The sequence below is a fragment of the Meleagris gallopavo genome, chromosome 2, assembly GCF_000146605.3.
Source record: "Meleagris gallopavo isolate NT-WF06-2002-E0010 breed Aviagen turkey brand Nicholas breeding stock chromosome 2, Turkey_5.1, whole genome shotgun sequence".
Classification (NCBI taxonomy): domain Eukaryota; kingdom Metazoa; phylum Chordata; class Aves; order Galliformes; family Phasianidae; genus Meleagris; species Meleagris gallopavo.
Genome location: NC_015012.2, coordinates 21,383,766 through 21,400,281, shown reverse-complemented (window position 1 = coordinate 21,400,281; position 16,516 = coordinate 21,383,766). Strand labels below are relative to the sequence as shown.

The following is a 16,516-nucleotide window of genomic DNA, read 5'->3' as shown; positions in this document are numbered from 1 at the left end:
CCTGTTTTTGTTCTCAAGCCAGTGGCAGGAAAGGGCAAGGTTACCTAACAAGAAGAATTTACTTCCACAACATCCATGGCAGTTACTGGCTTGATTTTAAAGTAGAAGGAAAAAAAAGCATTTCTAATTCATGTTGATATGAATAAAATGTCAGGCTTTAACACACAAAATATTTCATTCTTTACCATAAGGCACCTTAAAGTAAAGAATATGGCACTGAGGATTTTAGACCCTACAAGCTGTCAAAATCCTTCAGTTAGAAGAATAAATTTTCTAATTTCCTCCAAGGCAAGGGGAGCTGTTAGTAAGTTACCTTGTGCATTTTTCACACCAATTGCAGCAAGAGATATTGCATTGTGGATAAAAGATATTGACATTTTCACTTCCTGTTTTCTCAGGAGATCAAAATTTCTTTCATCAGGGTGCTACTGTGATAGGATATATATTCAGATAGCAATTCACATACAGACCTCTACTATTTCAGAGTTCTCTGCCTCAAAAAATAAACTCTATATGACTCACAGCAGCATCTACATCCTTTAGAACTTTACTTATTTTTATAAAAGAAAAAAATCTTTTTTTAAAATATAGAAACAGCCAAACACATTCAAACTCACTGATCCAGTAAGTACAACTAGTCCTTATTCATTCTTAGGATAGCTCATCTGAGTGGTCAGGGACATCCGTAAGCCACTGACATTACAGCAATGGCAAGATATTTCCACTCCAACATTTTGTAACCTGCAGTAAGTCTTTGAGTCCAGTAGCAATTAGCATAATAACTACCTCTTTTTTGAAGACGAGGTAGAGGTGAGAGGTGCTTAGAAGATGCTTCAGATCTTCCTTAATACTGCATATTAGATGACAAGTGGCAAAATCATATGACCAAGTGTGCTATTTTGCTATTTTTTCTCTGTGCCTAATTGGATTCTTCTTAGACAGAAACAGATTTTGAAATACAGAATACTGTTATGTAAAACTAAATCCTTGTCCAGGGTTTCTGTCTTTCAGAAATAGCGTTGCTGCTAGGGAAAAATCTCTCAGGACTGCAGAGAGAAAGAAAAACCTGTCACACTTTTTGTGCACAACTACATTTGAAGTTTTTGGGTTTTTTTTCCCCCATGAGGAGGCAAAATACTCACCTTGTTTATTATCCCCTAACTAACTGCCTGAAGCATTCCTGCTTCCTTTTCCTCTTCTGCACTTTCAGTCCGTGTTCTGACACATCAGATGCTTCCCTCTTAAACATCACATTGAGTTAATGATGTTTCTTCAGAACCCAAAATTATAGAACAAATTGGCTGCACATGCTGATAGAAGTTTGAAAAAGCCACCAAATTTCAGTGTTTAAAATCTACTAAGAGAAAACAATGTTAGAAATGGCCTAAGAGAAGCAAAACACTTCACTAATGAGATTACTGCAGCATGTGATATTAAAGACATCAGGTGAAAAAGACACCCACAGCAGGGATACTTATTTGTTTTCCTTATCCTCCTCATCACAATTAAGTCACTCAAGGTAAAAATTTAGAAACTGTGTGACAGAGAAAAAGCAATTATCTATCACATTTCTGTAGTCTGAGCTCTCATCCACAACTTCAAAAAAAACAAACGAACAATTAACACTCTACAGCTTTCATCTTCCTTCCTGTCCAACTGAACTTTTCTTTCTCCATTTACATTTCAAAAATTTCCAGTGTCTCAGAGATCAAGATTAAACTCTGCAAGAGACAAAAGACTGTGAGAATGTTGTGATTTTTTTTTTCCACCACAAAAGTCCTGATCAGATTTGCATGATTCTGACAGTGACTTGGAGTCAAATTTCCTGAGATTATTCTAGCAATTAAATTCTAGTATATTCAGAGGTGGGGACACTCCCTAGAACCATTAGGCTGAAGCACTGTCTGAAATTTTTAGTCATTAATGCAAAATGACACATCATGGGACGATTCATCAAGATACAGCTCTGGAATTTTTTTTGTTCTTTTTTTTTTCCACAACCAAAATTACATGGCAAATTTACCCTTGCCATTTGCAAATTGCCTTCTGCAGGGAATTTGACAGCAGGAATTTCATCTAGCTTTAATCTGGTCATCTATACTTTAAATAACAATAAAGAGAGCATTGCTCACTCAATTTTGCATAGTACAAAATAACATCTCACAGAGAGTTAGCTTATATTTCCCAAAAGCAGATCAGGAAATGAAGTACTACCAAATTAATATACTCATAAAAAAAATTTTATTTCTTCTGTAAATATTGTTTTGAAGCACGTTGTGGTGGTGAAGAGATGACTAACCCCATATAAATGGGGCAGTGGCCATATAGCTATGGCCGTTAGCAGACAGATTTATTACAGGATTAACACTGGTGGTATGAACCTGAAAAAGTCTTCCAGTCTATCTTAGCCTGGAGACAACGAATTTGGTAGGAGTGAGCTATTTACATAGGTGTCACCTAGAGTCTGCCCTTTCACTGGCTTTGCCACCAGTGTTTTATGTTTCACTAGTAGCAACCTTTTAAAAATCTGCAAGGCCTCTGATGCCCTTTTCTTAAGAGGAGGCAGTTTTTGTGAGCTACAGTTCTGGGTTTGGAGCTTGCTATGTTGTGAAGTCTGTCAGCACTGACTGCACCCCTCCAGCACGCCCTATACACACTGAATATCAGTGACATAAGTGTGCAGGCCAGGCACCCAGATGCTTCAGCTCATCGGCAGTTTTGAAAATGCTACCACGAGCTGGTGCAGTCCCGTGCTTGCTGATGAGAGATCCCAGTTCACTTCACTGAAAACTGCATCCCTCAGGAATCAACTGCCTGCCTGATTGCTTGAACAACCAAGAAGCCTACAACAGTGTTGTCTGTCCACTTCCTTGTTATCACAATGACTTTTTGGGGTTCTGGAGCTTTTCATTTGTCTTTTAGTTTTTGGTTTGGTGTTTTTTTGTTTTTTTAATTTCTTTAGCTTTAATAGGAATAAATGAGGTATTTTCACATGTGGAGATAACCAGGCCAAAATTATGATCTGGCAGCCAAACCCTCCTTCAGAGAAAAACTCTCTCCAGACTTTCTCCTGGCTCTTTGCTAAAACTCAGTGTAGCTGAGAAGCATACCCATGACACATCTGGTGGTTCTTTCTAATGGACAAAGCATCCAAGGAAAATAACATTCAGAAATCCCAAACAGTTGCTTAGCAATTACACCAAAAGCACATCAGCTCTTCAAATATCATGAGCAGCTTCAACGTAAAACCAATAAACCACAGATGAGAGGGATGAGGAAATAGATCTGGAAAGACTGTCTGTAATTATTAAAAACTTTAAGTTAAGAATTACTAACTTGAGTGGTGTTGCTCATGGCTAAGATAAACAACAATGAAAAGCAATTCAAAGCTATCAATCATACAGAAAGCATCCCAACCACGACCTCAGTGGCTAGCAAGAATTCTCTGGTACCTAAAAGATCTTTATCACGCTGTCAGGGATAATGCTAAGGAATAGATACCCCAGAAATAATTTTTCAAGGGCAGAGTTTCTTTTTCTCTTCTAGCATGAGCTCAAATAAATAAATAAAAAACAAACACATTTGCAATTAGCATGCATACAAGAGATGTTTCGGGCTGGAAGTCTCACAGGCCCTTGTGCTCAGCCTGTGGGTGACAATCATGGCAAACTTAGCCAGCACCTGGCACAAGGCTAGCCCTCAGCTTGAGGCCACTGACCTCCAGCAAAACTAACATCAAAATGCCCCTTGCATCCCATGCCTACAAAGATACTAGTGTTTTCTGCTATTTTTTGCTGGAGCTCTCCCAGCACAATCTGCCTCTTCCCTGCTCCAGATAATAGCACAGATCAAGTGTTGGAGTTATCAACTGTTTTGAGGATCTGGTCTCACATCCAGTTTTGAAGTAGTATCACTACTGAGGGGTAGCACAAGCAGTGCAGTCCTAAGAATTGTTCAGCATATGCACTACACATGCTTCTTTTACAATTAGATAAGCTGTTAGTAAGTACACACAGCTTAGGCACACCCATTTGCTCTAACCACCGAGGAACTGCACTATAAGGGGAACACATGACTTAGTACCGCCACCAAAAAGGATGCTACAGTACATCTGTATCTTGTTCAGATATTTTGATGCCAATTGTCTAGTTTTCATCAGTTTCTGGCTATATTCATTCATGAGTGTCTCTGAATGCTTCTTATCCTGCTGGGAGTTACCAAACCTCCTCTGTGAAGTTGAGAGAACCTCACTCCTCTTGTGAGGCTGTGAAGTAGCAATACTGACCTGTGTCAGGATACCAACTGCCACCATTTCCTTACAGTTCAGGGGAAATTTCGCATTTGTAGGGCAGACCACTGTAAATAAAACTATCTAATTGTGCTTTCAAATGTACTTAGTACTATCCTCATTCCTTTTTTGTCGTGTGTGTAACAAGAAAGAAGTAATTCATAGACTTTTGAACAAAGCTAAGACAGCACCTTCATAGTCCTAGGATGCACATCCACCTTAATCAGAGAGAACCAGTGAAGTGCAGCAGGGCAGCTAGCACTGCACAATATCAGTGAAGACAAGTATTTTTTGGTACCTGGTCTGTTTTGATTAACAAACTCAGTGGCTGAAAATTTCTAGCAGTATGTAAGCATGCACATGCTTGACTCTGACCTTAACTCCTGCTTCTCTTCTTTTTCCATCTTTGCTCTGACTACCTGGACTAATTATAGTGCTCACAGTGAAAATTATGATCTAATTTATCACTCAGTGAACTTTTTCCTTCAGATGACTTAAGCTCTGTTGTTCCAGGAAGTTCCTGGCTAACCATGAGAGTTTACCTTGAAACAGTACTAAAAGCTTGAGACCTTGCAGGGTCTCTCAAAGCAAGTATGATAGATTTTGTTCAGTTGCTCAAAATCTAGATAGGCAAGCATTCATTAATATTATGTTATAGGTGGAAAATGCAAAGCATTTTTAGAACTGTTTATCCCTATTCTACCTGCAGAGCAAGGGGATTGCTGACACAGTGCCCAGGTATGAAAACTGCAAATGAAAGTCTTCAGGTTTTTGCTATTGCTTAGGAAAAATAAACACTATGCAACCCAATCTGACAGCTTCACTGAACAAAATATGTGAGAGCTGTTATTCTGAGGCACACATCTCCACAGGGGAGAAGCTAAAAATCGCATTAGCTTTTTTTTTCCCCTCAAATATTAAAAAGGGAAAATATATGTATTTTCCTCATCTGCAGAAGGTGGCTTAAAACCTGTTTTTATGTATACATCAGCCTCTCGTAAAGATCTGTCTGTAGACACATTCCCTATTAATTAGTTATTTAGTACCCATCTATGAAAAAGGTTAAGTAAATATGTTTTCATTTATTTGCAATGAAGCAGAGGAGCTAATAGCTTTTACTTTCACTAGTAGCACTCATTTTCACAGACAGATACAAATATACGTATATACATATACACACACTCTCTGAGTAAACAGAGGCTGAAAAACACAGGTCAGTTCACTGACAGATGTGAAGACAGAGCCTTTTTTTTTTTTTTTACAAAACTAATTCACCATATGCACAGGAAAAACAGCTACATAGGAATACACGTATCTTATTAGATGCAGTGAATAGAAATGCTTAAGAGCAGCCACAGTGTACTTCGCCACTATCTTAAAATAATATGTTTTTCCCAAATAGATATGCATTATTTGGGGTTAAGAGTGGAGAGCATTTTTCACCTACCCGTGTCTCCCTTCAGTGGGGGTGACCAGTGGAACACACATCCCGAGAGCTATGTGATGAGTACAGTGTAGTCCCTCACAACTCTAACCAGCATTTACACCTACCCGTGTCGGAAATAACAATAAAACACTGCCTCCCCGAAAATCATAGCCACAACAAGGTCAGTAGGATAGTGGACAGAGACGCTGCATTTGAGAACACAAGAGTACATCCCCATGGGAGGTGGCTCCTAAGACATAAAGCATGATGTGCCTTATGCTTTGCTTTCACATAAAAGCAAACAAATAGTCCCACAGGCTCCATGCCCTCATACAGCCATTTCATCCCTATCAGCCCTTCCAGTTTCCATTCTTCACTAACAAGACATACCCACCCTGCCTTCCACAAAATCACATATCTTAAACTTTTTACCAGGCCTCCATTTGTGCTCACTCAGTCATGATTCCCACTGGTTCAAGATAGAGATACATTAGTGAAGTTAACTGAACAGTAGTATATGGATCTTTCAGTTAATGTAATGCTATAACGTGATGGAAAGCACAGCAATGATACCAGGTTAGCAGAGTCCTAGGCTGCAGCAACTGAGGATATGCTCAAACGCAGCAGCCATGGACACCAAAACAAAAGGAAAAGGAAAAAAATCTGCTTACCCTTAGCAGGCCTCAGGTATGCAGGGATCTCTAGCAAAATACCCTCACCTCCCCGCCAACCCTTACATGAGGTTTGGAAAGGGGTGGATCCTGGCTCCACCAGGTGCAGTCACTCAGGTACATTGCTTGCACCTGAGCTCCCCTGGGTTGGCCCTGCTTTCCTACCAGGTGCTCAATCACTGCTTCAAGCCCATTCCTGCTACAGTAGACAAAACAAAATACTGAATAAAAAGGAAAATGGAACTAAGGTACTTCTTTGAACAGCTATCTGGCACTATAGCAAAGTGCTGTTATCCGTGGTCAATAAGTTTACTAGGAGATAACAGCACACAAATGTATTTCTGCCTTGGGATCAGCTTCACAGGAGTCAGCAGTGAGTACAGTGGAATAGATCATCAGTGGCCAAGCACAAGAAAAGAATGAATTTTATCTTATGGAAGATGGAACATAATTAGAGCATTAATTCCTGCATTATTTGCATAAGAATACCAAACACATAACAAAGGACACTTCTAATGCTCCTTACGCTCTCAAGTACCTGTAGTATACTGAGCCCATCTGACACAAATGTCTTGCTTTGGTGTCACCATAGTCCTGCGCTAGCTGTACCAAGTCCTTTAGCCAGTTTTCCAGTGGATGAGACAGCAGCACACATCTTAAAATCCCTTGTTTATATAGTAACTCCTTTCCTGAAAACAGAGAGGCTCAGCAGACAACAGTCCAAAACCAAAAGGAAAATACTGCTGCTACTTACAAGTTTTCTCCCCAGAAACCATTTGAGATACTCAGACAGTAAATCAAGCAAAAGCAAAGCAAAGTTATTCCTGAAATAAAGGACAGAACACCCACAATATTGCACCACCTGGCAGTGCTCCTCCAGGCAGCACACACCATGCCCAGCCTTCCCCAGAACTTTGTATGATCAGACTTATTCTATAAAAAAAATCATTTTGGAATATCAAATATGGAGAAACCAGGGGGAGGCAAGTGCCCACCGTGCACTGAAGTGGCACCAATGCCAGCTTCCTGTGTGTTAGCTACACAGGCCATGGAAAGAAGGTGTAGGTCACAGACACCTTCACACATCTTCACCACCAGCTTTACGTCAAGAAAATTCATGTTCTTTCCCAAATGAAAAGAGGATTGCAATGTCAAAGGCCATCTCTACCAATATAACTGTCAGCATGGACTTGGCCAGTCACGGCACTGTTTAACAAACTGTGAGCTGGTTAACACACAGTGCATACCTCTAAAGAAGTACAGGATAAAAGCCACAAATAGAAGGGAATTTTCGCTTTCTTTCTAATCAACTAATGGAAGCTCTACTATTTATTCACAGTTGAGAGGTTAATTGGCCCAAGAGGAAAAAATTACTCTATTAAGTACTTCCAGTTTATTTAAAGTAAAACTTTGCTGGGATTAATTTGAATTATTAATGCTGGTTGTTATATATATTTGTCCCCAAACAACTTTTTTCTCATGACACTACAGTGACAATTCAGGGATCTCAGTAATGATTTTGTTAGTATATTTCCTTAACTAACAAAAGATAACATCCTCAAAGGAAAAGAGCCACTGTTATTTCCATTTCTTACACAAAAATTGTGAAATGTCTAGCACTATTTCAATGGACTTTTTAAATACACAGGTATGTATGTTTGCCTATACCTGGTCATTCCAAAAACAAGATAAATTCACACAGTTCTAATGGACACCTTCTAGCAGGGGAGAAGCTAATGGAGTAATAAATTTGAAGTTGGGCTCTGCAAATTCCACTTATCTTCAACTGGAGCTTCAGTCAGTCAAACTGTTAGGATGATGGAAAGAAAATGGAATTCCCTGTGCTACTGAAAGATGAGGTACGAACCGCTGCCTTCACACACAATCAGAGCACAGTTTTGAGCATCACTGTGTACTACTCCAATGAATTATTACAACAGCGGAAAAGAGGATTTTCAGTGCAATTCTACTCTTCTGTGCTTATTTGTTAACGAAAATGCATTTCTCCTCTTTCACTACAGGCCATAGGTTTGAGCAGTGCAACAAGCACACTTCAGCTTTTATGTTCATTGTTTAAAGATATTCAGCAAATCATGGGGTCTAAACCAAAGATCGTATCTCCAGTAAACATTTAATCTATAGATATCTGTGGAATAATCTACTGGTTTTCAAGGTTTCTGTCCTTTTAGTCCGCAGCACAAGCAGATCTTTACCATCAGGAAGATTACCACAACACAGTCGCCTGACCTTTTTAAACCTATTTTCTGCTAGTGTCAGAAAGCTTGTGATACAAACCAAGTTGCATAGGAAGTTTATTGAAGTGTTTGTTGTCATTGTTTTTCACCCCAAAAATAAAATTAATTGCATAAGCAATGATAAAAATATAGCAAATAATATATATTTTAGCTGCTCGTCAACTTAGCTTTAAATTATTATTAAGTTTACCTGCAAAGAACTTGTTTTCTAGCACGTATAGATATGATTAGCACAAGCATGCCATAAAATATGTAACATTTCATGGTTTTGAGATCCGCATCTAAATTAATTGCACTATTAATGGCAAAATGTAAGAAAGAAATCATATACCTTTTATTTTCACTAATGGGCAGTAACACGTTGGCAGAATTGATTAGAAGTGCTTATTTCTGATGCATTGGACTTTCACAGATGCAAATCTATGTGACTAGACATGCATAAAATGAGAAGCAAAACAGGAAAACGTAGCCATCAACTATGATGCGAGTACCTCAGCCCATAACAAACATGCTACTTGGCCAGCAACAAATTTAGATTTTCCTGAGTGACACAGAAAAGCTCTAGCCATAAGACTCCTTTTCCCTCATCCAAATTTATCCCTCAATACATTTACCCTGTATCTTTTAGGTTCCTAGCAGATCAGACAAAATTCTTACAAAACTAACCTAGTTCAAGCTCACATCAGTCTTTGAGAGCTTAACTCTACAGGCAAAACAGTGTTATTTTAAAACAGCATTTTATAGTGGAAGAAACTGTATCAACAGTTAGGCTCCAAACAGCAGCAAGCTAAACAAAGCTGTTTAGTTCCTCTCATCCTCAGGAATGATCACAGCTCAAAACATCTTGCGTGCTAAAAGCAATAAAACCCTATAAGATCCAGAGAGGTAAACCAAAAGATTGGATCACTTAACTGTTATTCCTGCAAACATATATTATGAACAGTCCAAATGCTTTCCAAGTATCTGTTCATAGGATAGAGATGTTCAGATATACCAATATTTATCAGGACAGTTATTTAAGGTTCCAAAAGTCCAATCAAATATAAAAAAAACCTGTTTCTGTCAAACGTGACTGTATTCATGAGATTTTAAGACTACCAGACCACTATTTTTTAAAAACTTGCTGAAACGAAAATTCATTTCACAATTCAAGGCAGATACCTATCAGTTCTCACCATGTAGAAATTCTCTTTCTTTCCATCACACTTTCAAATGAAGTGTTTGGAGCAGGGATAACTCCAAAATATCCCCACACACATTCTTGATTTCATAAAGGTTATGTTCATTGAGTTCATTCAGTTCACAGCACTGAATAATAATAATAGTACTGGCTATTCGTGTCTAGACAGTATCACGAGTGTAACACATAATGAACAATAAGCCAAAGGTCAGGATATTTCCTATTAAACAGGTACCTTCATCAGAAGCTATGTTTGGAAGCCTGTTCTGCACTATTCCGCCACACTGTCTCATGCACATTGTCCTGAGAATATTGTAATTGTCTCCAAGCTTTTCATAAATTCCACTTCTACTGCCAGTGTGTTTTAATAAGATGATGAGACTTTTAGAAGCAAAAAAAGCTATGAGAATAAAATTAACAATTTTTACAGCTAAAAAATCCCAATCCGTATTCAATCAATAATGCTTATCTTCCTACTCTCAACGTTAAGCCTGCTTACCTCTGTATGTGTAATTTCAATATAGGATTCATTTCTGCTGTAAAACAACATATCAGAATCAAAGCTGCAGATTACTGTAGTGCAATGTTGGTGCTAATTGAGTTTCATAATATATTATGCTTAATTTTCTGCTTAGCAAGGGCTTTTTTTTTCCCTCCCCTAAATATATTGTCATACATAAGCTTCTCTCTTTCTTCATAACAATGATATGCTCTTCCATGTATTAAGTCTTATTTTTTTCCCCCTTATTTTGATTCCCTTATGTAGAAAAGCATGACCAAGTTCAAGAGCAATCACAGTACGGCACATAACTGCAATTAAGTCTCCAGGCACTTTGCACGGACCAAAAACTGGACAGCTTGGCAAATGTGAATCCATTACGACAAGGAAATATGAGCCAGAAGAGGTGTCCAAGGGCAGTGGCACTGTATTTGCTTCAGGATCTGACTGCATACTTAGTCCTCAGTGGAGTTCATGGCCTCTAGGAAGCTACTGTTGCCTCTTTCCTGTGAAGATGCTCCTAGGCTTCTCTCCACCCTCTCACCTACTTGTCCAATGTACGACATGCCAAGATTTTGCCACGTACCAAATTTAAGCACAAGCGATGTCTATACTCACTCTGGTATTTTAATTTTTAGTACCTCAGGCTTTAGACATTTTGTTGTTTACTTACATGAGATACTGAAAGGATATTAACAGAATATTGCATCCAATTTTTTTTGCTAGTCAAAGCACTACTTCCATCTGTGATTTTAAAACTAAATGTGAATAACTATATTGCCAAAGATATTTTGCTTTTAAAATGCATAATAACCGTTTTGCATTATTCTAGATGGTCATACATCACTCAGTATTCACGGTACACAGCTATCCAACAATGTGTGAGAGACAGAATCTCTAATACTTACAGCCAATCATCATCATCGCAACAGCAAAGATCTTCTCCCCATCTGTAGTCGGTGCAATGTTTCCAAATCCAACACTGGTGAGGCTGGTCATCGTAAAATACAATGAGGAGATGTAGACAGAATCCTTGCTTGGCCCACCTTCCCATTTTCCAAAGCCAGATGTGTTAAAACGGTAAGGTGTTCCTATTGACATTCCCAGCTGATAGAGCCAGCTCTCAGTTCGGATCGTGTTTGTATCCTCATCGATAACTTCATAATCTCCTATGCTGTACCAAATGCAGGCCAACCAGTGTGCTGCGAGACCAAACACACACACCAGCAGAACCAAGACTGCTGCTCCATATTCTATGTAGTGATCCAATTTCCGAGCGACACGACCCAGACGGAGTAGTCTGACCACTTTAAGTGAACTGAAGAGGCTACTGATGCCCTAGAAAGATAAAGAACAGTGGGTATTAGAATCAAAGACTAAAGCAGCAATATTTGTAACTGACATTAGTAAAGACGTGAGATGATCTATCAGAATTAAGTGTTCATAAAAAAAAAAAAAAGACTGTGAAACATGTTTAATGATTCTTTTCAGGGATGGACATATGCCTTCTTATCTTTATGCACTAACATTTTGGGTGGTTTTAATAGGTCAACAAATATCTGTGTAAAGGCTTCAAATGATAGGCATGCTCAGAAGTGGAGGTAAACTGCCCCTGAGTATCCTCATGCTACATTAGGCTGGCTGAAAATAAATACAAAAAGCACTGACCGTTAAATTATACAAATCTAATATTTGAGAGGAACGTAGTAAGACACCTACTGAATTAATTCCAGCAATTGGAGTCATGAACCTCTCATAGCTATTTCTGACTTTCTCATCAGCTCTCAGTACAGTACTGGGCAACACATGCTCTATTTTCTCAGATATAATACAATCTGCAGTATTTAGGTCAGACATATGAGGAAAATAAATAAAGGTGGTCTAAAAAAATGCTGGAAGTACCAAGTGACTTGTATTTTTTCAGTGCAAACGTGTTTCCTGTATTTACTTTCAATGTATACAAGTAAAGACTATCGGTCTTTCTATCTCAGATGGACCGCACAAAGATTAAGTACTTCAAATATCTCACTGTCTAATCCCCACATCATTTTTTTGACAGCTTTGCTATGAGTGTAGTATTTCTGTGCAATAATACCAATACAGCTCCCATAAAACAGAATTAAGCCAGCGTGTAGGATTTTACGTTAACTCAGACTGATTTCCATTCCCAAGTAAACGTAGATAAATAAAAACAAAAATTCAAAGCCATTTGGAAAACTAGAAGAGCTGAACAGTCTTTCATAGAAAAGCTTTGCTTTTTTTTTTTTTTTCTTTCTCTCCTTCCCTATTTCTCCTTATCATGATGGCTTTCATACAGAGAAGTCTGATTAAAATTTAAATAGACAGGTTTAATGAGTATTTCTGGAAATGTATAATTGCATACTTCTGGTCCCCAGCTTTTACTGGAAGTTTGTTTATTCCCACATAAATACAACTGCTTCAGTATCTAAGGCTGGTTCAATGCACTAGAAGAGATGTTTTATTAAATAATTACTTAAAGCATATTGACTCATGTTCCCCAGGACTGCAGCAATGTATTTCTTCCTTATTTCATGAATTTGTCATGATTACATTGGCTCATTTTCAGACATAATTTGTTACCTCAGAACACATTATCAATTCCCCTTCAGGGGAGGGAAAGCAGATACTTCTGAAGGCTAAGTATGGAGGGAAAAAAAAAAAGGGAAAAGAGAAAACGTAACAAAAACAAACCATAATTTGATCTTTAAGGTCTCTTCTAACTCAAGTCATTCTACGATTACCATATTTTAGAAACTGGGCGTGCAAGTCCCTGAGTGATGAGCACATCTACATTCTAAATACCTGCATTCTAGTACTACCACACAGCCTTACAGTCTTTTCCCTCAGGACCAAAGTCCATTTTTCCTTTATGTCTGTACAATTTTAACAGGAAAACAACATTATACTACATTATGAGAATTCACCAGTAATTACCAACTTTTAGTTTTAGTCTAAAAATTAGGCCTTTAATCACATGGTGCTTTTAAGTCCGTGGCAATGGCAAGAAAAAATTACGTTCCAGCACTCTAAAAACCAGTTTAAATTTTGCTGGAAAATGACACAATATTTATTATATAAAATGAAGTTCGTTGCTGGATTAAAAAAAAATCTGCTTGTCAATGAGTCTTACCAAAGGAAAACAGTGATTCAGCAATGATTCAGGAAGGACTTAGATGTTTGGGGATTTGATTAATTCTTAATTGAGTTAGACTGAAAAGAAGGACTCAAAATACTAGGGGGGAAGGAAAAAAAAACTACAGAAGAGGAGCTGAAAAAGCTGGATATAAAAATAGGAACGGAAACTACAATATATGAAATCAGATGAAAAAAGATTAAAGCAAATAGCCTTCAGAGCTTCAGAACAGAGTATCTGGAGATCACTGTATTCTTATCCGAACTTTCCTTATGAAATTCCCAAAAGTGGAATTTCGTAAAGCATTTCAAATAATGTAAACTCAGAAAAAAGGTTTTGTCTATTTTAAGTGGATCAATACAAAAATGAAAAAATGTGTAAAGATTTTTTAAACAATTCTCTTAACATTTCCTAAGTGACAGAATTTCAAATTGTTACAAACAATGAAAACTTAATGGCCTATTTCATAGACTGGTAAGTAGAAAAAAATCAGATAATTCCCCAAGACTTTAAAACAGCACTTTTTGTCACTAAATTTAGCAACTAAAAATTTAATACTCATGGGAATAGATCTGCTGGATTCAAAATTGACATTTTTAGATGAGCGCTTTCCAAAATAGAAACCGTGCTTTTCGATTACTGTCCATTCTAATGCTCTTATCTGAGCAGATTATTTTTATGCTTTTACCATACAGATGTCTCCATGATGTCACACACAAAAAAGAGCTTGAACTCAATTTACTCCTCTCGATGCTTGTACCACCCTCTTAGCGTGCTCCTGCTACAACATTTGAGAGGCAGATTCAAAAACACTCAGAGTTCCTTCCACCCAGACAAAACCTTGGTTCATAAAGAACTAGAAATTGTATTACAGGTCCCCAGATGCCCAATAGCCCCTTCCTAAATGCTTTGCTATAAAGAATCAATTTTAGGCATCTACAATGCAATCAAGAAGTGACAAAACAAGGAATATCTCACCAAGTTTGATCTAGGCTAGATTTATTCAGAGAAAGTTCCACCTGCCTGTATTCCACAGATCCCCCCTCTGGAGAGTATGTAAAAGCTAAGAAATCTCTTCTAAGTCCCTGGTAAAAAATCAGTACATTTTTTAATACATTTTTCTTGCAGGGAAAAATTGTCAGCATAAAATGATGAATTTCACACACCCTTATATAACAAATTTTTTGAAGTAACTGAATGAAAGTAAACATTATACTGCTCATACCCACATGTAGTTGTCTGCTGGTTTTGGCTGGGATAGACTTCACTTTCTTTAGTACAATGCTACATTTTGGATTTGTGACAAAAACAGCGTTGACAACAAATATGTTTTAGCTATCCCTGAGCAGTGCTGGCACAGCACCAAACTCTTTTCTGCTTCTCATACTAGCAAGGAGGCTGGGGGTGCAAAAGAAGCTGGGAGGGGACACAGCCAGGACAGCTGGCTCCAGCTAAACAAAGGGATATTCCATACCACACAATCCTATGCTCAGCTATACAAATGGGGAGGAATTTTCCAAGGCTGCCATTGCTCCATGACTGGCTGTGCACTGGTCACCTCATAATGCACAATTATTTTTTTATTTTTTATTTGTTTAATTATCAAACGGTCTTTATCTCAATCCCTGAGATAAATTTTGCTCTTCCAATTCTCTTCCCCTATCCCAGTGGGGGAAAGTGACAAAGTGACTGTGGTATTTAGCTGCCTTCAAGGGTTAAACCACAACAAGTTGCTGACATTTTTTTCAAATATTTAATACTCTGGCTGTTTTACTGTCATTGCTAGAGATGGCTGATGCATGGAAATTGAAAAATTTGTAGTAAACCAAAGGGCAAGGTCAAAGCACTGAGAGCCAGAAGAAATAACTCAGTATTCTCTGATTGAGCAAACTCAAATTTCAAAAGCCCTTATATTAATAAGCACAACCACCACCACCCCCTCCTCCTATGCAATCTTTAAGGAGTAGAACTATATCTCAGAAGATCAGCGTTCTTCAGTACTGCAGGAAAACAAAACCCACACTGAAGATCAGAAGATGCTTCAGAAATTTATCCATGGAACACTGCTAAAACTAAATTTCCATGCATAATGTGGGAAATTAGACCTACTCACTGTGCACTTTTACACATATTTTCTTCAGTATCTCCTTGTTTTCTGCAAAACATGACCTGCAGTCAGTATCTCACACCTGTACCTCAGCCATGTGCCGAATCCTCTCTCAAAACAGAGGATCCAGAATATTGACGTTTTGGCTTCAGCTTTGAGTCGGACAACAGAAGATTTATACCATTATTTCCACATACATGAAGAGAGGTAAGGAGAAAAGACATTGTGATAAATTACTTCATGATGGTTTTTTGTTGTTTTTTTTGTGTTTTTTTTTTAACATCAGGGCTGTAGCAGAGTATTTATTAGTTACTTCTGTCTCTACAATCCTTAAAACCAGCAGCAGTGGACACTACAGTGCCATGTGCCATACAAATAAAAAGAAGTTACTATTCATTTGCTGAGCAAATGTGAAATCAATTCAAAAATCTACTGAAAACAGAACTGCACCTAGAAAAAAATAAAGCAGAAAGAACAGAAACAGAAATGTTTTACAGACAAAAAAAAGGAAAAATTGTTCTGTTTTGTAACAAGACATGGGATGAAAAACTTCAGCAAAGAAGTAAAACATGACTTTCATCCCACCTGCTAAAGCTGATTTAAAGCTAGGATTTAAAAAACAAATTAAATCTGCATGACAATATGATAGCATTCAATTTTTATGTTGTTATTTACTTTCCACACGTACAAAATGAAAACAGACAAAGTAAGCATTAAGATATTTTTTTTCCTGGGCTCCAAGGAAGTATAATTTATTTACTACTATCCATTTTTAGAAAGAGAATTACTGACACACATTTGCTCTAGGATTTCTAGCACTTTCTTCTTACACATAACAGTTGATGTTCTGGCTTCATTTCAGTTAAAGGGAGATGCAGAAGAACAACAACTAACCATTACAAGAAGGAGAATGAAACAAAAAACAAAAAATATATT

The 16,516-nt window shown here is 37.7% G+C and overlaps 1 protein-coding gene across 1 annotated transcript in view; it reads right to left on the bottom strand.

Moving 5' to 3' along the window:
- The window catches only part of KCNH1 (potassium voltage-gated channel subfamily H member 1), a gene marked incomplete at its 5' end in the record, with an annotated part of 178,060 nt that overhangs the window by 116,678 nt on the left and 44,866 nt on the right, over positions 1-16,516 (bottom strand). Inside the window, one exon of the mRNA XM_031552170.1 lies at positions 11,228-11,657. Coding sequence (XP_031408030.1) covers positions 11,228-11,657 — 430 coding nt within the window. The remainder of the gene's footprint in view (positions 1-11,227; positions 11,658-16,516) is intronic.